The sequence below is a fragment of the Helicoverpa armigera genome, chromosome 17 (genome assembly GCF_030705265.1).
Source record: "Helicoverpa armigera isolate CAAS_96S chromosome 17, ASM3070526v1, whole genome shotgun sequence".
NCBI classification, from domain to species: Eukaryota; Metazoa; Arthropoda; class Insecta; order Lepidoptera; family Noctuidae; genus Helicoverpa; species Helicoverpa armigera.
Window position 1 is genome coordinate 9,972,238 of NC_087136.1, and position 27,763 is coordinate 10,000,000.

At 36.2% G+C, this 27,763-nt stretch overlaps 3 protein-coding genes and 1 non-coding gene across 6 annotated transcripts in view; 2 read left to right on the forward strand and 2 right to left on the reverse strand.

The window, feature by feature from the left end:
* The first annotated feature begins 105 nt into the window (after positions 1–105).
* On the forward strand, positions 106–13,147 carry LOC110378874 (lon protease homolog, mitochondrial). 3 transcript variants are annotated; one of them, XM_049846680.2, is made up of 15 exons: positions 106–634; positions 1,019–1,280; positions 1,652–1,970; positions 2,631–2,760; positions 3,050–3,190; positions 3,564–3,727; positions 4,131–4,360; positions 4,772–4,964; positions 5,592–5,779; positions 7,445–7,620; positions 8,896–9,061; positions 10,011–10,197; positions 11,044–11,233; positions 11,598–11,744; positions 12,996–13,147. In XM_049846680.2, the coding sequence occupies exons 1-15, from the start codon at positions 251–253 to the stop codon at positions 13,026–13,028; spliced, it is 2,910 nt and encodes a 969-aa protein (XP_049702637.2). In that variant the 5' UTR covers positions 106–250; the 3' UTR covers positions 13,029–13,147. The 3 variants fall into 3 exon arrangements, with proteins under 3 accessions (XP_049702637.2, XP_049702636.2, XP_049702638.2); XM_049846679.2 differs by having other exon boundaries at positions 13,000–13,147; XM_049846681.2 differs by having other exon boundaries at positions 1,706–1,970; positions 13,000–13,147.
* LOC126055896 (U2 spliceosomal RNA) lies at positions 10,381–10,573 on the forward strand. The gene has a single exon (XR_007511706.2). It is a non-coding gene; the product is annotated as a U2 spliceosomal RNA (small nuclear RNA).
* Positions 13,122–15,635, reverse strand: LOC110378864 (conserved oligomeric Golgi complex subunit 5). Its single transcript, XM_021338276.3, has one exon. It carries the CDS (start codon positions 15,544–15,546, stop codon positions 13,306–13,308), a length of 2,241 nt encoding a protein of 746 aa, XP_021193951.3. The 5' UTR covers positions 15,547–15,635; the 3' UTR covers positions 13,122–13,305.
* An 860-nt stretch (positions 15,636–16,495) lies between these two features.
* The window catches only part of LOC110378850 (GTPase HRas), a 15,231-nt gene continuing 3,963 nt past the window's right edge, over positions 16,496–27,763 (reverse strand). Inside the window, exon 2 of the mRNA XM_021338261.3 lies at positions 16,496–19,700. Coding sequence (XP_021193936.2) covers positions 19,521–19,700 — 180 coding nt within the window. The 3' untranslated portion in view covers positions 16,496–19,520. The remainder of the gene's footprint in view (positions 19,701–27,763) is intronic.

Genomic DNA, 27,763 nt, shown 5'->3' on the forward strand with positions numbered 1-27,763 from the left:
TGTTTCACTCCCTGGCAGTTTTTCTTCAGGTCTACTTGGTCTACTGGTGGTCTATCGTAGTCGTCTACTCCCACTCTAACCTCATTTGGGCAGCGCAGCTCTAAAATGTCATTAGAAAATTTTGACAGGTCGTAATCTCGCGAATCTTGCTTGAAGAATCTGGAAAAATAACCTTCTTTTTTGCCGAATTACTGTATGTTAAATGGAACAGGGCATATAAAACACTAATATCGGTTACAGGAGAATAAAAATGCATACTGCAAGTAGTTTGTTGCGGAACGGTTTCCTCAGCCCGCAATTGAAGTCGTCTGTGGTTCGCAATGTTACAAAAGTTGCATCACACAGTAAACCGGTGCAAAGGTTGTGTTATTCTGGGGTAGCTGGTGCTAGGGGTGCGCGGATATGTAGTTATAGTGGCAGCTACTTGGTTCCTAGCAAGCAGATAGGTTTCGGGAGGTATTTCTCGACGAATAAGAATGATCCTCCCGAGGAGGAGCCGGAGGTTAAGGACGAGACCCCGCTGTTCAGCAGTCAGCTGCCGGCGACGGTGGCCGTGCCCGAGGTGTGGCCACAGGTCCCCGTCATCGCTATCAACAGAAACCCCGTCTTCCCGCGGTTTATCAAGCTTATTGAGGTGAGTTCTGCTATTCTTCAAATTGTAGGGTTTTCTATGGTAGCTTGCGATCATTTAGTGTAGTTTCCTATATTGCTGTAGATGTCTTTCGTTTTGGTAGTACATAAGCAGCGATTAGTTTTGAAACCAGGTTATAAGTGATTGCTTTTTCTATGACTTGAGACTATAGCAATAAAATATAATGATATAGAATAATAAGACGATTTATGCCACTTCTTGTATGATTCTCTAATTTATCTTACTTATTTATGCTTGAAAAATCACTTATGTTCATTTATCATACATTAAATATTCAAAATTATTACTATAAAATCAGATTTTTGTTTCCTAAATAATATAAGGTACATTTTATAACATAAAGTAACTTTCCCAAATCATTTTCAGATATCAAACCCAGCTTTAATAGATTTAATAAGACGCAAAGTGAAACTGAACCAGCCGTACATAGGCATATTCTTACGTAAGAAGGAAGATGAGAAGTCCGATGTTGTGTCGAACTTGGATGACTTGCATCAAGTGGGGGTGTTCGCTCAGATCCATGAGATGCAGGATATGGACTATAAACTAAGGCTTGTGGTTATGGCGCATAGGAGAATAAAGATTACGGGACAGTTTATTGAAGATGAGATTGAAAGTGGACCTGCTGGTGAGTTTTTGGATTTTTGAAGGGTATATTTTAGTTGAAAGTTCTGTTAGTTAAGGTGGTTGTTAAGTATGTACAATTTAACTACAAAGGTAATCTTTTCTGCTATTAAATTACTGATTTTACCATAGGGCAGCAATTTTGTTGTTGGTTAATGTAGTTAAATGGTGCAACTCATCCTTTAGGTGCAAATATCTCTTATCATTTAAAAGATAATGCCATTGTATACACCTTGAGCAGAACTCTCTTTCACCATGCCACATTTTTGTCCTGCTAATTAGCCTGTCTAATTATTTATTTTTAAAAGACGAAATTCCAAATTATATCACCCTCACACACCCAACTTCATTTCTGAAATGCCTGTATCATTTCAGAAATGAAGTTGAAGTTTCCACTATTTAACATGGAGCTTAACGTTACCCGTGAAGAGTCTGATGCGGAGAGAAGGCGTCGCAAGTACCGGAACACAAGGAAGCAGTCCACCAAGGAGACGGAGACTGGAGATGCCAGTGCCACTGCCTCTGCCTCTGCTACTCCCAAAGACTCGAAGAAACCAGCTGCGGACCAAGTGATGATGGTGAAAGTGGAGAATATGGTGCACGAGAAGTTTCAGCAAACGGAAGAGGTGAAGGCTTTGACGCAGGAGGTTATTAAGACCATCAGGGATATTATCAATTTGAATCCTTTGTACAGGTTAGTCAAACATGTCTTTAAATTTGCAGCCGATAGTTGGCAGCTCGCTCCTAATAGCACCTTAGAGTGCTTTCAATGTAGCAGATTACTCACTCTGTTTCTAATTTCTACTTGTGACAACATCATGGCAACAACTACTGGTTCGATTGTCCAAATACGCGCTAAAATCCGCTAGTCTGAAAGTACTCTCGTTTATACTTGTATTCCAAATTATTATATTATCTATTTGACATTGAATTCCCATTGTCAAAGTTATAATAACAGATTCCAATAAGTTTCCATGTATTATTAATACCAGATAACTATTTGAATGTACTTGAACGGCATTGGTAGCCTCGCATGCCGAGGCCGGCGCCATTTCGTGCAAAGGTCTCCAGTTCCAATAATTGTATATGCATGAGGCATAATTACATGCATTTCACAGTAGAAAGTTGCATGCCTTTTACAGTCTTAAATCATATTTGAGTGTTAGCAGATATAATTCAGCTTCATGCCTAAATTCAGTGTAGAAAAAAAACTATTTTCAAAAGTTTCAATTTGTTGTCCAATGTTTTTAACTGACTTCAAAAAAAGGAAGAGGTTATCAATTCTTTCTTTTTCATTAATTTTATGCTTGGCTTTTGAAGTCACGTTTCTAGAACATTCCATCCTGTGTTCCAGGGAGTCCTTGCATCACATGTTGGCACAAGGACAGCGCGTGGTGGACAACCCGGTGTACCTGTCGGACCTGGGCGCTGCGCTGACGGGCGCCGAGCCTGCTGAGCTGCAGGCCGTGCTGGAGGAGATGGATGTGAGTATACTGTCCAGGGTTACAGGGACAAGAGAGAAGTAATATGTACCACATGTTACTCTACAAATGGTCAGCCGTCAAGCAACGGGTCTACAGCTTGTTAATGACAATTTATTTATAGTAAATAACTATGTACATTTTTAATGTTGTCAATATTTTTCACAATTTTGATATTTTTAGTTGGCAGCTTAAATCTGCCCTAATATTACATTCAATCAAACAGCTAGCTTTGATAATACAATTTCCGAAAATCAACCAATATTTTTAACCAAACCTGTTTCCTCAACAGATACCAAAGCGTCTGATGATGTCTCTCTCTCTACTGAAGAAAGAGTTTGAGCTCTCAAAGCTTCAGCAGAAGATAGGCAAGGAAGTGGAAGAGAAAGTTAAGCAGCAGCACCGGAAATATATACTGCATGAGCAGCTTAAGGTTTGTATACATTTTAAACAATGTCTAGTCTACTAGACACAATGATAGAATTTGTGTATATTAATTACCAACCTTTTAAACTGTAAAGAAAGGACAACCAGCAGCTTTTTTATATAAAAGTTTCTTAATTGTATGTATTTATGATATTAAAGTCACTTATTCCATCGCACGTTGCTACGCAGGTGAAGTCCTACATAATGTATAATTGATTTCATTAATTCACTGCCCCCAAAAAGTAGTTGAATTAACAACCTTTTTTTTTCCAATATGTGAACCTCCTAATATTTTCTCCAACTTGCTGTATCTTTATTATTATCTTAATATTCAATTTCTTATTTGTTATTTGACGCCAACTTCCATAATTTTCTCCCAGGTGATCAAAAAAGAGTTAGGTCTAGAGAAAGACGACAAGGATGCTATCGGCGACAAGTTCAAGGAGCGCTTAGCTGACAAGACAGTACCTCAAGCTGTGCAGACTGTTATAGATGAAGAACTTAACAAGCTCAACTTTTTGGAGAGCCATAGTTCAGAGTTCAAGTAAGTAAAAAAATAATCAAAACGAGACTGATGTCGCCTTTTGACAAACTGAAATGTCCTAACACTAGACATTCAACATAGAAATAAAAAGCTTTTAACTGATTCAATTCTACGGAAACGTTAGTAAAAATATACCTATAATTTACACTACACACTAATTTTGGCCATTACACTTAGATATCATACTGTCTCTGGCACTCACCTTGGCAAAAAGTAGTTCTCTTTCTTACAAATATATAAGTATAATATTTTATTTAAATAATACATTTGTGTTTATTACACTCAAAACGATGCGCAAAATTATTCTCACTACCAAATTCAATTCCTTGCCAAGTTACGTGCCGGTGACTATATCTTAATTTCTAAAATCCCAAACATCATTAACCAATTCCCTTACTTCTAGCGTAACCCGCTGCTACCTAGACTGGCTGACCTCCCTCCCCTGGGGGGTGACTTCCGAGGAGAATCTGAAGCTGGAGGACGCTCAGGTCATCCTCGATGAAGACCACTACGGCATGGAGGATATTAAGAAGAGGATATTGGAGTTCATTGCCGTGTCACAGCTTAAAGGGTCTACCCAGGGCAAGATTCTGTGCTTCCATGGACCACCGGGTGTCGGGAAAACTAGTATAGGTGAGTTTTTCAGATACTTTTGTACTTATGTATGTAATAGGTTTTATCGAAAAAAAAAATAAAGTTGCGAAAAAAAAATATTCAAGTGCGAGTGTGTTTTTTGTTAACACGCTTATGTTAGCTTCAATTGTAACCAACTAATGTAATGTCTGCAAGAAAATCTTCGAATCTTAATTTGTTATAATTTGTTGATACATAATGTTGCTTTTGTGAGTATGTATAATATTCTTCGTGCCTAAAAAATGGTCAATATTTTGAATTGAAGATTGTTTTTAGATTTTGTAAATTCACTATCAAGTCATATCGATAAACAGTCGTTAGTTTCTTCACATTATAATACATGAACCTTAAAAAATGTAAACCACCATCTAAAATTGAACCTTACCCCACTAACCTAACCTCCCATTTCAGCTCGTTCAATAGCGCGGGCGTTAAACCGCCAATACTTCAGATTCTCAGTCGGCGGCATGACGGACGTCGCGGAGATCAAGGGACACAGGCGGACGTACGTCGGCGCCATGCCGGGGAAACTCGTACAGTGTTTGAAGAAAACTGGCACGGAGAATCCTTTGGTTTTGATTGATGAGGTCGATAAGATTGGCAAGTGAGTAAATAAGATTTAATTTATTTTCAACTAGCTACTGCCAGCGGTTTCACCCGATCCCGTGGAAACCTCTGCACGAACCCGGATAAAAAGTAGCCTATAGCCTTCCTCGATAAATGGGCTATCTAACACTGCAAGAATTTTTCAAATCGGACCAGTAGTTCCTGAAATTAGCGCGTTCAAACAAACAAACAAACTCTTCAGCTTTATAATATTAGTATAGATTTCCTGCAGATGTTGTTATTGTAAGTCCTGAATATGAGGTTTGACTAAGGTTTTGACGCTATTAAGAATTTACGAGGCTACCCTTGACTGTAAAACAGCTGATTAAAAAAGAAATGATTAAAGATTAAAAAAAAATTGTAGAATGAAATGTTATCGTGTTGCTTAGAAACGATTGTCCATTAATAATTCCGGGAAGATCTGTCAGTATCAACATATTTATTAAGGAGTTATTTTTGTGATTGCATTGGAGCAAATACCTACATAGATAACTTTTACCTAATTCCAACCTCTGTTTATTCAGTAATGCAGATCCTCTTGAAACCAGAACGGTTCAGAAATTTTAGCGGGGAAGCGCGACAGACAGTTACTTTTACATTAATATATATATTTTTTGTATTTTAGGGGTGTCCACGGCGATCCATCATCAGCTCTCCTAGAACTCCTCGACCCTGAACAGAACGCTAACTTCCTGGACCACTACTTGGATGTACCGGTAGACCTGTCCAAAGTCCTGTTCATCTGTACTGCGAATGTGGTGGAACATATACCTGAGCCGTTGAGAGATAGGATGGAACTTATTGATATGTCTGGTAAGTGGGGATTTGTTTTTTTTTGTATCTGGCATTTTTATATGAGGTTAACCAACTTCCCGAAAAGGAATTTGTTCGCGACAGACGCATCCGTGCGCCGCGAGTGCAAAATCATAATGCCTGAGTGTTCGTGTATGCGCGTTACTATTTATACTCTAACAATTTTGTGATGAGGGTAATGAGCAAAAAGTGCCGTGAGCCGCGCCAAGGTATGTTTTTCACGTGCACCCTCCTTCTAAATTGTTATAGAATTGTGTTCAGATTTTGATAGTGCTTTAATTTGTAAATTATAGTGTTTTTTGATACCAAATTGTAATAGTTTTGTAGCGGTAACCTTAACCTACCTAATTATGTATAATAAACCTAATAGTTCTGCCGTTTAAGGCCTGATTTACCTATGTAAACATTTCTCGATAGTAAAAATCCTAGACTTTCATTAGTGAAATAGTGTTTAACTGAAAGCCTAGGTCTCATTGTATAGAAAATAACTTAATTTATAGAAATATTGTTAATAGTTTAAGTTATAGAACAATAAATAATGTTTGTGTTTTGACTTTCATTTCACATGCAAATAAACAATACTAGGACTTAGGTCACATTGTTAGGATTACTATCGCCAGATAGCCCATGAAATGCCCTAACACACACTACCTTTCGTATTGAGATAACCCCCATAGTTTGTTTTTTATCTCAAGATAGTCTTCACCTAAGGGCCGATTTCACATAGTTTTTTGTAGTTATTCGGTTATAGTATTTCAGCCCTTAAGGTATGCAGGGTGTGTGTGGTATAGTTCAGTAGCGCACTTCATGGGGCGTCTGACGCTACGTGTCCTGCAATGATATCATGTACCAATTGTTTGTAATACGGCTGTTAAATTGAAAGGTCAATAAAACTGAGTTGGTCGGAGGGACGAGAAATCGAGGTGCTCGTCACGGTAAAGTTTCGAGCTCATTCGGTGCGCAAGCGCCGCCGTACAAATCGTAGTCATCGGTATAGATTTTTGATAGTATAACAAGTAAATAGTGAAAAGTAAATAGTGTAATTGTAGTATGGTAAGTACGTCGAAGCTCGTCCCTTCAAGACTCCTGAAAAATATATGAAGACTTATTATTTCACCGGCATTCCTGAACCTATAGTAGCAGAAAGTCTAAAACCCGTCTAAACGTATTCTTGTTTCTGAAATTCCTGTTTCTCGCCACATCGTAAATACAGTCCACTCGCCCAGACGTCCAAGAACCAGCGACCGACGGGGCGTCAACGTCTCGAAGCCACCCCATAGTACCTGCTTCTGAGCTACGTCCGTCCCGCACAGAATTTTTGTATGCAAATCAATATTGATTTTAACCTACTCCCAATAAAAGAGGTTTTCAATTTGGGTGTTTATATGTTTAAATTGTTGCATAAATATGTCGAAATTGCAATTCCCATTGAGCAATAAAAAACACTAATGATTGTCAACATCAAAGCTACCTTGTTGACATGATTTCGAATACTACATTATTGTTTTTGAAAAACTACATAAAAAGACTTTTCTTCACAGGTAAGACAAACAAATGACTCGTGCATTTGATTCCTAAATATTTTTAAACTTGCCTCAAAACGAGTTACATATGGGCTGTTTTTTTCTTAGGTAATTTATTTAAATATATTATCATTTTTCCCAGGTTACGTAGCCGAAGAAAAGTTAGCGATAGCCCAACAGTACCTAGTGCCCACCGCCCGCAAGAACTGCGGCCTCACAGAACAACAGTTAGATTTAACTGCCGACTCACTGCATACACTGATCAAGTCTTACTGCCGAGAGAGTGGGGTGAGGAATCTGCAGAAACATATTGAAAAGGTATGTGTATTGTAGACTTTGTTGTAAGAAAGAAAGACAATTCATTTATTCAACACACAAATGACGCAAGAAACAACAAATAAATAAATAAGGGACAAAACAAACAATGAACATAAAAAGAAAAACCGGCCAAGTGCGAGTCGGACTCGTGCACGAATGGTTCCGTAAATTACAGTTAAATCAACCTATCTCAAAAACTATAAGAGATACTTTGATCAAACCAAAAATCGTTGAAAGAGTTAATTAGCATGCATCACCTCTATTTTTTTTAGAATTTTATACCCCGTAGTTATAAAAATAGAGGGGGGGGGGAAATACTTTTTACGACTTTGAGAGCTGATATCTCAAAAACCGTTCACTTTAAGAAAAATGTTTTTTAGAAAACTTTATATCATTTTAAAAGACCTTTCCATTGATACCCCACACGGGTATGTACATCGAAAAAAAAAATTTCATCCCTCAGTTACATGTATGGGGGGCCCCACCCCCAATTCTTTTTTTTACTATTTAGTGTCATATTTTTGTAGCGGTTCATACAACACATATTCCCATCAAATTTCATCACTGTAGTACTTATAGTTTCCGAGTAAATCGGCTGTGACAGACGGACAGACGGACAGACGGACAGACGGACATGACGAAACTATAAGGGTTCCGTTTTTGCCATTTTGGCTACGGAACCCTAAAAACGCCGCATTTGCGTCAGTCATGCGTGAAAGGGACAGCGCTCAGCATAAATGCTGTGTCTCGTGTATGAAAGAATTAGTGTGTATTGTACAGAATATTTTCGTACAGTTGTTGATGTATACAGCTGTTTTGTTATGTAGAATTTTTGAGGGCATTTACACATTTTTCGCAGAAGTAATTTCGTGGGGAGATTTTAATGTTACAAAGGGGAAAAGTTTGTTTAAAGCCTCTAAGGTACAACTTTCGAAACTATTGAACCGATTTGGAAACATTCTCAGTTCGGAAGCTACACTATCACTGGATGACATAAGCTATGTGTTATGCGGGTACGAGTAGAAGTTCAACCGGGACGCGTATGAAACCCCGGGAAACAGCAATGTTCATGCGTTAATAAGCATCAAGTTCATGCCTTCATCATCATCATCATCATCTCAGCCATAGGACGTCTACTGCTGAACATAGGCCTCTCCCTTTGATCTCCACAGATACCTGTTCATGCCTTAATTTAATAATACTTAATTTAATTTCTTATTTTTTCGAAAATTTTGGGATTTTTTTGTCTCAATCAATAATCTGATTTATCAACAGATCGCCCGAAAAGTCGCGTACAAAATAGTAAAACAGGAGACGGAAGCGTTGACGGTGACGGAGGCGAACCTGTCGGAGCTGGTGGGCAAGCCCAGCTTCAAGCACGAGCGCATGTACGACGTCACGCCGCCCGGCGTCGTCATGGGGCTCGCCTGGACTGCTATGGGTGAGGAAGTGTTCAATATAGGGCTATGTACCTACAATTCATATTTTTGGGGGACCTCATAGATAGATAGATAGATAGATATATTCTTTATTATGCACACCAATTAAAAATCAACAATAATAAACAAAAATTTTGAAGTTGGTGACACAATGGGCGGTCTTATCGCTAAAAGCGATCTCTTACAGACAACCTTTGGATGGATTGTGACAAAAAGGAAATAACCATATTGCAGGTAGTTTTGGTGCACTATGTATATAAAATAATAATACCTAAAACAATAACAAATAAAATATAATATATATCTCATATATCTGAACAAGAAAGTAATATGTAGTAAAATATATTGGGAAGTACATAAGGGGAGTACATAAAGAGAATATAAAAGGAAGTATATAAGGGGAGTACATAACTGTATATTAGGATATACATAAGGGGAGTATGTAAGGAAGTATATAAGGGGAGTACATAACTGTATATTAGGATATACATAAGGGGAGTATGTAAGGAAGTATATAAGGGGAGTACATAACTGTATATTAGGATATACATAAGGGGAGTATGTAAGGAAGTATATAAGGGGAGTAGTACATGATTGTATATTAGGAAGCACATAAGGGGAGTATGGCTTGCACAAGACGGCTGGCAGGAGCTGGATGCGAGCAGCCGAAAATCGATCTCAGTGGCGTGGTCTTGGAGAGGCCTATGTCCAGCAGTGGACTGCGATAAGCTGATGATGATGATGATGATGAAGGGGAGTATTTAAGGTAGTACATAAGGGGATTACAAAAGGCGAGTGAGTACATAAGGAACTACTTAAAGGGAGTTCATATGATAAAAAATGTGTAAATTTCTTGTATATACCAGTTAGTTTACCTCTTTTAGGATGTCATTGCAATACTCCCACTTTTACCCGATGAAAATAACTCAACTACTCCAATATTGTCCACAGGTGGCAGCAGTTTATTCATAGAGACAGCACTCCGCAACACAGCTACCGATGACAAGTCGCCATTCGGCTCCATGGAGCTTACAGGACACTTGGGCGACGTGATGAAGGAGTCAGCCCGCATAGCGCTGACTGTCGCCAGGAATTATATGACGCAGTACTACCCGGAGAATAAGTTCCTGAATACTAGGTGAGGGGAATAGAAGGAGAAAACCATTAATCACAAAGATATAACGGCACCCTTCACAGAAGTGACGAGTAAAGTTTACTATCAAGCTCGATAGATGGCGCTGTACAATTCACGCTCATTTCTGTATCGCGGTGTTAAGATTCTCCGCGATTGAACGACCCTCGCTCGCTACTTTAGTTCTTTATCGCTTCTCGGCCTTTTGGCTAAGATCAAAGTGTAGTATCTGTTCTTTTCAGCTTAATATCTGAAAGTTCCCTCACTGAGGGACCAGTATATTAAACTGATTTTTGTAAACTGACGGGATGTTCGGGGCTCGCTCCACTCCCGTCACGGGTCGGCCCGGCATTGCAGTGCCGCCGGGATCGGCCCACATAATAACTTGAAAATCTATGGATATGGAAACTATTCAGTAAACTGTAACCACTTCACACGTGGCGGGCGTTTCCCTTCCTGGGGTGAATCTACAAATATAATTTTAATCTTTATTATGCGGCATGTGCGTACTATCGCAGATCGCTCAATAACAAATTGTGATAATAAAATAATAAATATTCCCAAGTTATTTTTGATCGACGCAACATGTTTTAAGCTTTCATTTCTCTCTGTTAGCCGACATCCATTCCCTTGCTTAATCATGTCCTCTTTCAGCTAATCAATCCATCTTTTGTTTGGTATATTTCTACCTTTATCTAAGATTGGTTGTCTAGACTTTCTGGCTCCTTAACTGCGACAGCCGGGACATTCGGGACCTACATTAGTGCCTTTCGCAACACAGAAGAATTCGTCATGATAAGATGGCACAGCCCATGAACGACATCTAACATCACTCATCATTCTCCTCTCCAGCCACATCCACCTGCACGTGCCTGAAGGCGCGACTCCCAAGGACGGTCCGTCAGCGGGCGCCACGATCGCGACGGCGCTGACGTCGCTGGCGCTGCGCCGCGCCGTGCGACACGACCTCGCCATGACCGGGGAGATCTCGCTCACGGGGCGGGTACTGCCTGTCGGGGGGATTAAGGAGAAGATTATAGCGGTAAGCTCCTTATTAGATAAGAGTTATAATTTTCTCAATTATTCTAGGACCAAGCTTTCAGTATTGACATGATGCAGCGTATCAATTTAATATCTTGTTGAAGAATCGATGGTAAACCTCATTTTTTTGCCAAGCAATTGCAACGACTGTTTATCTAACCCCCTGAACCAAACATGACATAAATCTGGACAGCCGTTTCACAGAATCTATGGTATGTCTTTTCAGTGGCACTGCACAGACACATTTGTCACATAAACAAACATTTGAATGTGCCATCATATGCTTATCATTATAACCATCCATAGTAAATAACACAGCTATCAACATAAAGAGAAAACAATAAACTTTATTTCCGAATTTCCAGGCAAAACGCGCAGGCGTGAGCTGCGTAATTCTCCCAGAAGAGAACAGACGTGACTTCGACGATCTGCCTTCCTTCATCCGAGACAAGGTCGACATCCACTTCGTCAGCCACATCGAGGATGTGCTCAAAGTCGCCTTCGAACAACAGGTTTAGCTACACATTACCTTAGAATCATGGAGAATAAAATGATTGTGGAGATGTCATAACGCTAACTGTCCTAAGTAGCGCGTCAAAATGCGGGTGTTCGGAGGACGAGAAACGTTATTAACTCCGCATTTTTATAAAACCAAAGGAATAATGAATCAATACCTATGTGTTTATGGTTGAGTCAAGATACCAGAAAACTGCGTTGGTTATTAGTAACTAATGGTTTTGGTTACGCCTAATGGATGGTATTTGACCTACATGGCCTACCTGCCTTGTGGCATCTCCGCTCATCTTTCATGCCTCCGTGGATAAGATTCAATATAGATCGCCAGTAGATAGTCTTAATTTTGGTAGACTTTGGATTGAATTGGTGGAATATTTTTTGGTGTACATTTTTAATAAGACAGATGTACTTTATGTATAAAATGATTTATGTTAAGCAGAAAGTGTCAATTCATGTGGCAACACATTTGCACAACTTTTTACAAAGTTGTACCAGTATTTTCCATCAATTCTTGAATTATTATTTTCACTCACCTCATTTAAAGTTTTCGTTGATTATTGTAGTGCTGTAATTATGCTACATTTATTGATATTACACAGTGGTTATTCCTTCAAAATATATAGCTATGTGTTAAAGTTGATCAAAAGTCAGATTTATACATTGAATGTATTTTTCCAAAAGACAAAAGTATTTATCACAAATGAAACCAATTGTATGTGTTCACCTGTCCAATTATAATTCTTAAGTCTATGCATTTGTTTACAATAAGTACATATAAATTATATAAATATAGATAGTTGTTGCTATGTAGATGTGTGTATGATGCTGGTTGTTGAGAGATAGCTGTTTAAGTATGTTGTTGTATTGAATAAATATTTTCTTTTTTTTTATTCTTGTAGTTTGTTTTTAGGCGAAGTTTTGATGCAAAACGTTTTTGTTCCATAGCTTCCAAACTTTTGCTATTGAAACTTCGCCTTAACCCTTATGTTGCATACAAATATTTTTTTCTTTATCAAATTATTTCAGTTTAGTTTGATGAGGTATGTTATATTCCCATCTTATTATTTGTTTCCATTGATTCTAAGACATCAGAACTAAGCTAGTTGATTATTTCATACTTGCCTGGGTTCCATTATTTAGTAGATATTGCACAAAAGCATGGATTCCATTTAGCACTCCATACTTGTAAGATTTTTAGCTTCGCACTCCCTATTTGTTAGATTTTTATCTGACTGCTCATTTTCTAGAAAGATGAAGAGAAAAGGAGTAAAGTCAATTAATTTCCCGCGCCAGATCGAAGTCGGCAACATCACGAACAATACTTGCTTGTAGAAGGTGAAGGGAGAAGACTCTGTTCTGTTTTAAACAAGTTTATTTTCAATAAATAACTCAATTTGAACATTAGTTTTAATTCAACATTAAAATAATTGCATGGTCTGATAAACATAAAATATAATGTAGGATAACATAGGCTTATTTACTTATTGAATACACATAAAATTATAATACACTACAAAGTTAGCTTCGTCTCTTCTTTTCTCTGTTGATAATACTAGTCTACTTCTTCAAGGACTTTCTTCCATCCTCCAATAATTGTATCAACACAGGGTACACTTCATCGTAAGTCGCGATTTGGTTCTGTCTCACATGGTTCTGATATCTTTGCAAAGCGCCAGCCACAAACTCCAGCCGATCCCTCTCATTTCTATGAGAGTCAAGCCACTGCATCAGCTTTTGGACATTCCAGCCAGCACAGGTATGTGGAGCTAAGAGCTGATGCCCACCGTGGGAGAATAAGAACATCATCACCAATGAGTATGGTAAGCAAGCACCTTCACTCTGACTCTTGGCTATCTCTTGAGGAGTCTTCTCCAGCAAAAGATGCAAGGCCTTCAACTGTCTATAGTGGTCTCCTAACTCTGTCATATCATTTACCAAAGGTGACAAAGCAATTTCCAAATGTTTGCAATCTATCTGCAACTTAGCCCTACCAAACTTACTCAGTGGTCTTACATTACAAATATGCTGAGTAAATCTCTCAATGCAAGCTCTAGCTATGTTTGTACAGCACTCGTTTAGGGCAGATTTTTCACTGAACATTGATAAGTAAATGTCCTTGCATCGGGAAACAAATTGTTGAAGTTCTTTCATGTATGGAGAACATGATAAATTCTTGCCAGCTGGGTCATCAGCCCTGATCAAGTCAGGCTCATCATGCATCGTCATCAAAATTATGAACAAGGAATTCTTGATTGATTCAGCAAATAATTGGAGAATAGGCATACTTGAAATGTCTTTCAAACTATTCTGAACAATTTGTATACTTTCTTGGGGCAGCATAGAGTTCATGTTCACAAGAACTCTTTTTATTTGTGATGAGAAGTAATACAGGGAGTTGCAGAGGTCAGCATTCTTTTGCTGTGAGCTTGTAGGTGGTTCTATGATCTGTGCTACATCACTGTCCATAGACAATCTCTGCTCTGCCTCCACAGTCATCTGTTTGATAGATTTGGCCACACTGTTGGCCAGGCTGATGCTCAATTGTTTGTCACCAAGTGAAATACTGAGTGCTTCAGCAATAACTCTTATAGCATTGTCTATCTGATCCATGTTTGGTACTTGGGACAAATGCCACATGCTTCTTACAGGCTCCAGTAATTTTCCCAAGGATTTTGATAAAAATGAGTTTTCCCATTTTGTGAGACAGGAGCGGTTCATCTCTAGATCCTTACATTTTAGTCTTGAAAGCAAATCATTGAAGCTTTTTAATAACCGGGGAAAATCAATCTCTATGGATTGGTTGACAGTTAGTGGACTCTTTTCAAGCTCACTGCTGAAGACTAAAGACAAATCAGCCCAGAAGTTTTTAGCTATATTCCTGAAATTCCCAATTGCATGTAACTCATTTACAACATTCTGAAGCATTATGACTTTAGTGCAGCTGTTATAAATGTCAACTTTGAAGAGTTGTTCAATGTTGTCCCAAAGTTTTTTTTTGAAGTCCTGAGCGCTCATGATATTCGCCTTGCCTGGAGCGATTCTCCCAGAGCTAGATTTCTTCACTTCAATTGAAACCATTTGGACATTTAAAGCTGTTATTATTTCCTTTTTCAAATCACTCAGTATGCTGCTAACAGATTTTTTTATCTGTTCCTCTGTGCATTGTAGGTTGTGGAATACTTTGAAGCATTGTAATAGTTTAGTTTTGTCACCACTTAGTAGACTTGACTGCAAGAGCTCAGTGGCATTCGTCAATAGCTCTGTTCTCCTGAGTTGTACAGACTTAAGGACCTCGTCAAGGAGATCTATCCCTTCGAAATCGTAGTCACTGATCAACTCATTCAGTTCGAAGAGTATGATGGCCTCTTTGGATGGGTTGTCTTTGATGCTCTGCAGTTTATGCCATAGATTCAAGATTTTTGAGGAATGTCTCAGCAAATTGCATGTAGTTTGAACCCTTTCAAGCATCATTGTTTGATTCTCGAGGGCGTAATACGGTGTGTGCACTCGATTTTTCAGATTCTCAGCGCCGCGTAACAAACTCTGTACTTGAGCTTGCACAGACTCTAAAGTCACTTCCAAGTCGGATATATGACTGGCCTGTGTTAGGAGATCATTGTGTTTGGCTAGAACTTGTTTCTCCAAGCTTTTGCTTAGTTTTTCAATCCCCTGCGTGAGTCTATTCACTTGTTCGGTAACCGATTGATGTTCATTGAGTACGGGTTTCACCGACTCATCAAGAAACTTACTGTAAAATTCATCGTTCTCTATTTCAACACACACATCTTTCGCATCCATTGTTTTGTATTGTATTCCAGAATTATATTAATTTAACTTCGGTTTCGAGTGCAAGCAGTGTTTACAATTTTTTGATGACATCAATGACACTTGACAGCGAAACATGACACTGACGTGTGACACCACAGAGGCATAATGGGCATAGACTAAAAATATTAGGATCCTGATTCGGAGATTAAATATGTACCTACTAATGAACTGAGAAATACCATATTTGGATCTCGAATTATGTGAAATAGAAACTGTATCACATGGATTTAGGATACTTCTTATCTAGAGAGCTGCAGGTTTCTCTTCAGTTTCCTCAAAACGACCTGTAGCCTTATTCGCTAACTCCACTGACAGCTCGCAGATATCATCAATTGGTAAAGTGTACATTAGTAAATTGTCAAACAGCTATTTTCTTATTCGCTAACGCCAGTTACCAAATGAGATGACGTCATCAGGCTGATATCCACCATGACTCATTTTGACTGCTGTTTCTGTATCGATAAACGTTATATTGCGATTCCGTAAGCCCATTGGACATAATGGATAATGGATAAAAAAATAGAGCTGTCAAATTGTCATCGTAGTTTTGGCGTCAGCAACCGTGTAACGATATCCACTTCATGCGATACAGAATACCAAAGTTTTGAACTTATCGGTTGACATGTTGACATCAAAGTTCCGATGACAACTGAGGCCAGTTGACATCTGAGAATTCGAAAGTTAGCGAATAAGCCAGCTGACGGCCTCTTAATTAGGATCCCACTAATGGTGTAGTAGCACCCGGTAGTTCAATACTATATTTTAGAATATTCTTGCCAATGAAAATGTAGACTGCGACTAATTCGTCTGGATATTTTTTAAATGAAATTATATCTATTCATAGGTTTTCAGGTACGGCAGTAAAGCCGTTGCCGACCCAACGATGTTGGCTAAAACAAAGGCTGAAGTAAATACACACTTAGCGTCGTCAATTTTATTTATTTTCAATTAGCACACAGTCTTGTGCTATATTGTTACAGAATTAATTAGTTATAAAATATCAACTATTTCCAACAAAATTGTGCACTAGCTTTGAAATTTATATTTAATATAATAAAAAATATTACATACTAGCCTTGGCTCGTAAACGTTATTATCAAATATTAGATTCTTTTTCGGGACATAAAAATTAAAACTACTTAAGAAAAAAGAAGATATCATTTGAACAACGTTTACTAGCTAGGTATTTAATATACAGCATTAGTTACATAGATTTTTATAGGTATTGTAAATGTTTATTGCAAAGCTTTAAAAATATTTTCGTTAAATACAAAATTATGGCTACGAAATGGGGGTAGGTAGATACATAAATTCATGGCAAAAATGATTCTGGCTGATGACGATTTTCATGGCAGCTTGGATTTTTCGTTCGTAATTTAAATTATACAATATTTGTAAAAATATACCAAGTACTTAAGTTTGGCACCTAATGGTAAATTAAAGTTATTCATAGGTAGGTATACATACACAGATGACTTAATTAAGTATGAGCTGATTTATTTCAGGAAATGACCGTAAAAACTAAAGCAAGTCATATTTCAGTAGGTATACTTTAAACTTATTTTAAAAAGCTATTACAAGTTAATTAACACCTTAAACTTTTTGTATTGAGATGAACGTAAAGTCATAAAAACTGCGCAAAAAATGTTGCAAGTACCTGGTGTATTTTTAGACTAAATTAAACTAGAATCTAACATTATAATATTAACTTAAAATACTAAAAAAACGCTGTCAAAATATTAAAATTAATGATTGTTGATATTTGATTTAAAAAATTCGTTTGAATAATTCATTGTACATGCTGAGTAAAATAATTACAGATATATTTTATTACAATTTGCGGGTCTTAACATACATTTTCGGACTTTAATAAAGAAAAAAGGCATTTCCTAAGAAGTTAGTTCCTAGAGGGCGAATTATGAGCAATAAGAAACGTACTTTCAGGAATTGTATAATTTGCCTACTGAGACGAAATTTTGGCAAACTGATAGATTTTTCATGGAAAAGAACACTATACAATTCTCTGAATATCGTTTGTAACATATTTTATACAAATAAAAAAAATATTAGCGTAAGTAATAAGTAGTACAAACTTCAATTTAGCCTGAAAATTTGCTTCTAGCTAAAGTAGAAAACATTTAACAATGCTCCTAATATTATGCTACAATAACGATTGTATATGATATTGGCTGCACTCTATCTTGGCAGCCATTTTTATCAAAGATAGTATATTAAAAACAGGAATTTTAAAGTTAAGAAGATCATTAGAACTGAAAACTTTGTAATATACATACATATGATTAGGTAAGTCTTGTTGAGCTATGCAGAAAAATATTTTACCCTTACCAAGTTGAAAACAGGTTACCTGGGGTAATTTAGTCAGTTGTATGGCCTATGGTCTACCCAATAATTGTGCACTATTTGAAACAGAATGTTACAACCAATATCAAATTGTACTTGAATAATGCACAACCATTATTACCAGATTTACCCTTATATTGGTTTAAAAATGGTCAGAAAGTAAACATGATGTATGTGTCATTTTCAGAAATTACCTTAATAGGTAAAACATAGAAACAGTTTGCCTTTTTGCCTTCAAAGGCATCAGGGTAATTTAAAACATTACCTTATAAGTACAACTGTATTTTATAATAAAACATGCGTAAATCCAAACTTACAAGAATTTCCTAGTCATAACACATGGCTTCTGCTACAAGTATACTATGCTTCAAATAGCACCTTGAGAACTTGACGCCAGTGCTTGTAAGTTGAGTATTAATTACACGTCACGGGTAAAGTGGGAAAATATTCTGGTTTAGGTAACATAGATTTAGGTAAATGAAGAAAATAAGGTAAGGACAGATTACCCTCATAATTAGAAACTTATTGATTATACTTAGCGCATTCTTTCTCAAAAATGATTCTTAATTACCTAATTTGGGTTTAATACTTAAAAATAAATAATTAGAATCTTTTGTCTATCTTTCATCAGTTTTCAGAGGTCAGGTTCCCCACTAACATATCAGATGTCTTGAATGAGATGTGTTCTAATTGATACAGTTAATTGTAACTTCAATTACCCTCCCAAAAAATAACTCAAATTCCATACATACAAGCCTGAATTATCTCATACAAATAAGCATAAAGTAGTTGTGAAATATTTAACTGTACAAAAAGTTATTTTTACTCAGCCACAGAAGAATGCCTTAGATTTCATAACTGCCTCATTACTACATTATACATATAATATTTATGGATATTTCTCACAGAGATTAGCTAATTATATTAATTATTATACAAGTAGGTACATGCTATGTAGAATATTTTCTTTGTAAATTGTAAGAAATAAGTAAAAAGCGTGTAATTAATGTAAGTAGGTAGGGAACGAACATCACATTTTGTGAAGTCAATAGCGAATCGATAAATAATAATATCGATATAAATCGTCTTGATTTCATATTACATTCATATCGTATTGCACTGTATGGCTGAATAGTCATAGGGCCTTCGATTATTAAATCGGATTAAGTGTCAAGAATCGATTTAAATATCAAATATTCGTATATTAATTTTTATTAAGGCTAAAAGTAAATTACTTTTAGCGTCTCCTAAAGTTAGCTACACTATGACCATGGAAACTGAACCTTAAGACTTGTGTGATAGGTTCCGGATTCCATATTTGTAAGCTGTGTAGTCATTCTAGTCTACCGGCACGAAGTCAATATTATTGTCAACAAAAAACTATTCAATGTAGTAAAAAAAGTATCGAAGTTAAAAATCGATTGTCATTTATCGATTTACTTCTCGTCATCGGAAGTGTCAGTGTCACAAAAAAGGCGGCAGAGTAAAAACTTTACAAGCGGTGTTTGTCGACAATAAGATTGACTTGGGGACCTCGCCATCAGATAATATCCACAAATATTATCACTAAATTATATACCGAATTAGAGGAAGGTGCACCTGAACTTCCTGCCAGGGCCTATGGTTCGTCCTCTCCTATTTCTTTTGACTCGACTCGCCTTGTCTTTGCGGATTTCTCGGACGAGCGTGTAGAACGCATCGTCGACACCCATGCGGGTTTTCGCTGACGTCTCCACGAAAGGGACTCCATAACTCCGCGCCACCTGTAAACATATTTTAGTATTAGAGAGCCCTCTTAATAAAATGAAATGTTTCCTAACGCAGGGCTAAAATGTTCCCATTGTTTAGTTTTGTATGAACCCATATAATAAACATGATTTGAGGTTTTCTTTATTCGCTTTTATGGAAATATTGGACCTGAATGAAATTTGGGGACACAGATATTTAGTACATAATTTTGCGCATAAAATCTAGACATGTAGCGGCGACAAACTAAACAGGATAATGTCCACATGAAGAGATGACGTAAATGTAACGACAGTGACGTCAATCTGGAAAAGCTTAAAAGAGTTTATGACGACAAACAAGATCGCACATTTAGGAACGACGCAGTTTCTACGACCTAGGCCTGCCTTGAAGGGCATAGAAGCTGTTCTTAGTGCGAAAGTCCTAAAATGGCCGAACTAAAGGGTCGCCAATAGGAAAACTGTATGGAGTAAGTTTTTAAGCATACATGCAAATGCTTTTTCAACATAGACGGTACATAGCTTTTCCTCTAAACATGCCACGTGAACTCGAACCTTTTAAAATGAATAAGCAGCTACGGAAATATTAATTCCAGGAAAAATAGTTTCGGAGAGCATGTAAATACATACGTAGAATATCGTCAACTAGAGACACGATGTGATAACGCTGAATAAACCAATAAATAATATATTTAAAGACCTTAAACATAACAAACAACTATAAATCAGTGCTTTAAATGTTATTGTGGTCGGAGCTGTCCATATAAAGAAATATATTTTCTAGAGTGAAGGTTTACAGTGTATTTGTAGGCACTTGCCGCATGATTGCAATGGTAACACATCATCGAGGAATTATTATTAATTAATAGGAAGGAAGAGATTCCGTGTTATGTCGACGAACTTCGAGAACTTAATCTTTAAGAAGTAGGAAAAGTTTGAAATATGAGTGATTATGAATTGTACCCTATTTATTTACACTGTTGACCGACAAAAAAGAAGAGTTTATTTTAACGACGATACGAAACCCCAAGAATATGAAGAATTGTGAAAAGTTAGCAAATAACAAGGAAAGCATTTGTCTGAAGTTGGCTGATTTTGTTTTGTATGAGTGATATTGGTAAGTGTAAAACTATGTCCTCAAAAGCTACGAATGGAATTTAGGTCTAAACCGCTGAGGTAATTTAAGTTTGGCTCTGAAATCCGTTATTATCACATAAAGCTTAGCAGCAGAATAGTTTGGAATTAGTTATATCTCATCAATTTGTGGAGAAACAAAGCCTAACGAAACTTTGCCAAAAGTTTTGTCCAAAAACGTTCATAAGTTTTCAAAGTTTGTCTTCAAATGGAGTTTAACAAAAACTAATGTAAGGTCAACCGAAAACTCTAAGATAGGACAAACTATGTGGAACTTGTAATGGAAGACTCAGCAACAAAGTTTTGGGTAGTTACGAAATTAGGGCAGAAAACTATTTTACCGAAGTCTTCGATCTACGTCTAGACTAGTCTCCAACGTATTGTTCGTCTCGTATTAGGGAAAATTACGTATGCTAGAAGACAATTTTTACGTTCTTTGTGGGTTTTATCTAAGTATCATTTGTTTTTTGCTATTGTGTGGCATCATTTGTTTTCGGGGTCTAGTCACTAGGTCATTGACGTGTAAAATTAGAGCTTTTATTTATTTTTTTACTAAAGTATAGTAAGTTCAACTCAGTCGTGCGCGCGGCCTTATGTGTGGGTAACCCTTGTACATGTACAGTGACTTTGTGTGCGTGACAAGAGGTACAGTCGGGTACAATACAGTTATGTAGGGGTTGTATACGGGTGTTTAAAGAAAAACAGTTATTACCTAATTTAATGTTTATTTATTTATAATGATTATGAATCGCTATTTGAAAAATCAAATGATGAATTTTCGGATTCGCTACTCTCCAAGGTGAATTATAAATTCTGACTCCATGTCAAAATGTCTATTAATCCCCAGGCCGGCGAACAAACTTTTTTTTGATACATATACATTTAAGACTTTGTGAGTGCCTTCCTTACGATGAGTCCGACAAACTTTTCGAATGCGCAAATTTTGGTGCCGCTGCGTTTTTTAATGCTTGACTCCTGAAATTGTCGATATGACGTCACTATGGCTCTTCGTACATACACGTTTCATCTTTTGAGATTCGTTTAATAAAGTTAACTAGAGAATGGTGGTCAACTTGTCCGATAAAGATCGTGCTGCGTTTGGAGTGTCCACCATCCTGAAAATGTCGATATGACGTCACTATGACTCTTCGTATATACCTATTTCATTTTTTGAGATTCGTTTAATAAAGTTAACTAGAAAATGGTGGTCAACTTGTCCGATAAAGATCGTGCTGCGTTTGGAGTGTCCACCATCCTGAAAATGTCGGTATGACGTCACTACGACTCTTCGTACATACCTGTTTCATTTTTTGAGATTTGTTTAATAAAGTTAACTAGAAAATTGTGGTAAGCTTGTCCGACAAAGATCATGCTGCATATGGAGTGTCCACCGTCCGGAAAATATAGATATATTTTAAGATTTGGTATAAAGTACTGACAATTGGTGTGAAGTATGTTAATAGTAAATATTGCATTTAGAAAGTCGTTTCGAATGATATATGTATCATTACTACAGGAGGGATTTATTAACTTGAAAACACCTATCGATTAAATAATCTTATATAAGCTCTAGCTTCTGAAATACTAACAATTCGCGGAAGTTTTTTTAATATGAAATGTTGCATTTAAAAACGTCTTTTGAATGATGTATAACTCATTACTAGAGATGGGATTTATTTAATTGAAAACATCTATCAATAATTATAATTTTAAATAAGCTCTAGCTTCTAAACTACTAACAATTTGTCGGAAGTATGTTAACACGAAATGTTTCATTTGGAAAGGTTTTTCAAATAATATATAATTTGTTACTAAAGAAGTAATGGATTAGCTTGACAGAACCTACCGATAATACATTCTTAGAAAAGCTATAGCGTTTAAAGTACTAACAATTTGTCGGAGTTATGCTAATACAACCTTGCGCTTAAAAAGATCTTTTGATTGAAATATGGCTCATAACTTCAAGTGAGATGTTATTCCTTAACACAATGTAAAGTATCAATAATATGCCTTAGGTCAGTTATGTCTTCCAAAATACTAAGAATCGGTAAGTGGTATGTTAAGACGGAATATAGCGCTTAAAAAGATCTTTCGATTGACATATGGTTCATACCTAGAGGTGGGACATTATTCCCTAACATAGTAAAACCTATCGATAATACGCCTTATTTGGGCTATATCTTCTAAAATACTAAGAATTGATAAGTGGTATGTTGAGACAAAATGTTGCACTTAAAAAGACCTTTTGATTGATATATAGTCCATTAACAGATGTGGGATATTATTCCTTAACATAATATAAACTATCAACAATACGTCTTAGTCAGGCTACTTTTTCTAAAATAATAAATAAAATTGGTAAGTAGTATGCCAATTTAATATACTTAAATAATGCACGTGAATATTTAAGTCAGAAATTGACAAAAAGAATCAACTTCTTCCAATTGTAATATTTTTTTCTCATTTCCTTGTCGAACTGACTATTTGACTCACTACATTTGTCGGACAAGTCGATATTTGCAATAAGAATAGTACTATCTATCATTGTTGTATTTGTCCGACATGTATGTATGGGGAGACACAGTGACGTCATATCGACATGTTTCGGATGGTGGACACTCCAAACGCAGCATGATCTTTATCGGACAAGTTGACCACAATTTTCTAGTTAACTTTATTAAACAAACCTCAAAAAATGAAACGTGTATGTACGAAGAGCCATAGTGACGTCATACCGACATTTTCAGGATGGTGGACACTCCAAACGCAGCACGATCTTTATCGGACAAGTTGACCACCATTCTCTAGTTAACTTTATTAAACGAATCTCAAAAAATGAAACGTGTATGTTCGAAGAGCCATAGTGACGTCATATCGACAATTTCAGGAGTCAAGCGTTAAAAAACGCAGCGGCACCAAAATTTGCGCATTCGAAAAGTTTGTCGGACTCATCGTAAGGAAGGCACTCACAAAGTCTTAAATGTATATGTATCAAAAAAAAGTTTGTTCGCCGGCCTGGGGACTATATAGTATTCTTCTTTTTTCTTTTGTACATGTCGACAAGTATTACGCCATATCCCATCATCAATTTGACTTAAACGTTCATTTATGAGTTTCATTATTTTGTTATTTTGGTCAACATTATGCGAAGCAATATAATTTTTTGAAATTCCCTACCTACATATTTTGTTCACATTATTATACTAGGTTATACCTCTTTTTACATTCTTAGTCCACACTTTTATTTATTGTCGGCGTACCCCGAGCTAGAAAATATGTAAGGAGTATTTAATTCTTAGATACTGTCAATGTCAATTTGAAAAGACTTATGAGAAAATAATGAAAAACTATATTTAATAATAAAAAGCTTTGAATGTTGTTTTTTTTTTTTGAAACGCTTTATCTGACTCCTTAATAATTTCTCCGTGAATAACTAGTATTTTCGTAAACGACTGTACCCATAAGAAAAAGTGATAAGAACACGTCATGCTCGGACGACGTCACTGTCACACGAATGAAAGTTGTATATTTACAAGCCGACGCACACATAGGGCCGCGCGCAAATCTGAGTTGAACTATCTATAAATATTTGTAAAAAATATTCGGGATTTTCAGTCTTTATTTTTTGACAGATAATTATTTCCACCAGGAAGTTAGTCATATAATGCGTTAGTTTTATATTGATACGTAGATACCTACAGCTCCTCTTAATACATTGTAGGTAGATACATTTTACATAGCAATGAGTAATGTACCTATAATGGTTACGCATGTACTTTATTATGTATCATCATCAGGAACAATTTGTAGTACATATTAGTCATAAGTTCGATTAGGGATTAAATGAGGGTGGTAAATATAAATATAATTTAATTTACAAACTTAAAATTCGTACGTGAACAGGATAGTGGCAAATTAGGTTGTTTACGTTGGAAAACGAGGTAAATGACTTTGATTAATTAATTATTGAACTACTTAGGTAGGTTTATTTTATTACTTATAATTAGGAAATATAAAATCAAAGGTTTACGCCAATAATTTCCCTTCATTAAAATAAATCTAATGCTGCGAAATTCATAGTTTTAAAAGCATTTTATTTCTACAGACCTGTTACTTTTGTTCTTTGTGGAAAAAATATTGCTTATGGCGATGTAAAAAGATTGTGCAATATACATGATTAAATTAGAAATTAATATTATCACTTGACAACCTCAAAAAAACCTTACACATTTTAGATTCCGGTCAACTGTTTGAAAACAAAACATACAAAACCCTACCAGACTTTGTTTGTCTGGTAGACCAACTGTTGCTGTCAATACATAATTTGTTAGTATTTCGTCTAGGAATCACGAACATGGATTACGAAGTGTCGTTGTTTACTTATCGTAAGAAATAAGACCACCCAGTGAGTTTACAACTTTACGATAAAGTCCAGACAAAGAGAATATTAGCAGATAGGTAGGTATGATAAAATAAATGGATGATCTTTCGACAACTTTTATACAAACTGAGTCTGTCCCATCCCTTCCTCCTATCCTTTTCTTTTAATGTTTTCTTCTATGGGGCGGGGGAATAAAAATAATTACCGGTCTTAACTGAAGGAACGTTTGCATAGATAGGGATCAATCGAAGATTTAGAAGGGCTTGTCTAAGCTAGAGGACACACTGAACTGATAAAACTTTTATATAACATCAGAGTTTTATTTACCGCAACAAGTTCAGGGTAAAAGGCTTGTGATTAATTAAAGATTATTTGTCAAATTGTAAGTGCTATTGAGCCAGGCAATTAGCCTTATTGTCAATCCTGAAGATAAAAATGTAATGCCCCAATTGAATAAACAAGGCAAGTTTAGAAGCTTGACATTGCAACTGCAAAAGCTTAAAAAAGCAAAGACAGGATCTTTTGTCGCCTGTGGTAGACTTCAATTACTGCGCCACTTGTACCAATTACAAACAATCTTCGTAATTAGGAGTACTCATGTCCGTTCATCAAAAAACCTAAGATTTATAAATAATGATTTCAATGGTTAATGGGTTGCATTACGTAAAGATCGATCGACCGTACTTATTAATGTAGAATTTATTTTGATATTTATACACGTGTTAATAGTAAGTGCAACATTAATAACGCAGTGGGTGAGTGAAATCAGTGAATTCAGTCGAGGTGTAAGTATAGAAAGAGCTTGCAGTTATCGGCCAGATTCAAACAAAAGAGTTAATATTCAAACATTTTAGTAACAAAACCTCGAGGCGGTTGCAACAAACATCTTCTTCGAACATATAAAATTCCTAAAAACAATATAAAGATTTCTGAGAATAATGCAATTGTACATTTTATCGATGTTATGTTTAGTTGACTGGAAGCCGGCCCCAACATAGTTGGGAAAAGGCTCGGGAGATGGTGATTATTTTTTGTCGAAGTTTGCTATAGCCGGGGATTTCCCTATAATTAAAAATGCTTATGATACAAAGACGGATATTGTGATACATTTAATTATTCATGTTATGCTTACATACATTTAAATTCCTAGTACCTAGTAGGGTACATAATCGTATTTTTTCCTTAAAACGGAGACTGATATAGCTTATTCTTATTCTATAGCAACAGACTACAAATACAACTTTGTGATTTTATCCTTATTACGTAAAGAGGTCACATTATGTGGTTTATTTATAAATTATAATATACAGCAATGAAAACCAACATATTGTACCTACAATTTTGACAATATTGAAATGGGGACAGTACGAAAATCTAAGCAAGGTTTTCATCGTCTGAAAATCGTGTTAGTTACACTTCTTATAAGTCTAGAACAGCTAAACCCATTTAGCTGAAAATTGGTTAGAAGACAGCTTGACGTATGTAGTTCCTTCCGAGCCAAACTGCGGAAGCTAGTCTTTTAGTAAATACGGTTAAGATGCCCTTGATCTTAGCTCTTGCCATAAAAAAGAAAAAGAAACGTAAGCATAAGCATGCATAACGTTAACGATAACGTTTATTCGTGTACATTAAACAATCTATTTGCAATAGCTGTTACTTATGTGAAAAGTGATGTTTTAGATTTTTCCAAATTGAATATTTTTTTGTGAACTTTAATTTTTTTTAACTGGATGGCCTTTTTATTCGTGGGATAGTACAACTATCTTGGGAGACAAGAGAAGTTCTAGTCACCAGTCACCATTATTGTAATGGCTCTCTGTGATGTAAAATAACTTTTAACAGACGAAAATACCGACATCCAGGCAGCAGTTACTAACTGAAACAAATTCATGATCTCAATTTTCTAATGGTTTACTTTAGTTACTAACATAATAGCCTAGTTTAAAACAAACTTTCACAGACAATGATAAACTAAGAATACAAACTAAGTTTCTGGTAAATTAAGTATCTGAAATTATTCATACAGATGTCTGAAAGTGGCATATTATTATTTATAAAGTGCTTTCATTGTACCAAAGTAGCACATGGAACAATGTACAGTCAACTTGTGAGTCACTTTATGAGAAGAAGTCTTAATTAATTTTAATTGCCGTTGTCTTGTATTATTTTCTCCCGACTTACATTCGTTGGTTGTCATGTGGTCAAAAATATGTGGTACACCAAGTTTAGCGCTCTTTATAACACATTCTGTATATGGTCATAATTACTTAATGATTGTGAATACAAAGATAGAGTAGTAATTTAAAAGTTATGTGATGTTCAATGAATCACGCTTTTGCGAAAGCTAGAGCATTACGGAATAAGAGATACTTCTCTCCAGCTGTTAAAATCATATCTAAATGGTCGGCAACTTAAAGTTCAAGTAAACGGCGTAAATTCACGAGGTTCAGTGATGGCAATGGGCGTACCACAAGGTTCTATATTAGGTCCGTTCCTCTTTTTAGTTTACATAAATGATTTGCCCTACTTATTTGATAATCAACCTAAAATGGTGTTGTTTGCCGAT

Excerpts from the sequence above, each read along its gene's own strand:
- LOC110378874 (XM_049846679.2), top strand. The coding sequence starts at position 251 with ATGCATACTGCAAGTAGTTTGTTGCGGAACGGTTTCCTCAGCCCGCAA. Across the intron at positions 635-1,018 it reads GGTTTATCAAGCTTATTGAG|ATATCAAACCCAGCTTTAAT; the intron begins GTGAGTTCTGCT and ends AATCATTTTCAG. Across the intron at positions 9,062-10,010 it reads GCTCGCCTGGACTGCTATGG|GTGGCAGCAGTTTATTCATA; the intron begins GTGAGGAAGTGT and ends TATTGTCCACAG.
- LOC110378864 (XM_021338276.3), bottom strand. The coding sequence starts at position 15,546 with ATGGATGCGAAAGATGTGTGTGTTGAAATAGAGAACGATGAATTTTAC.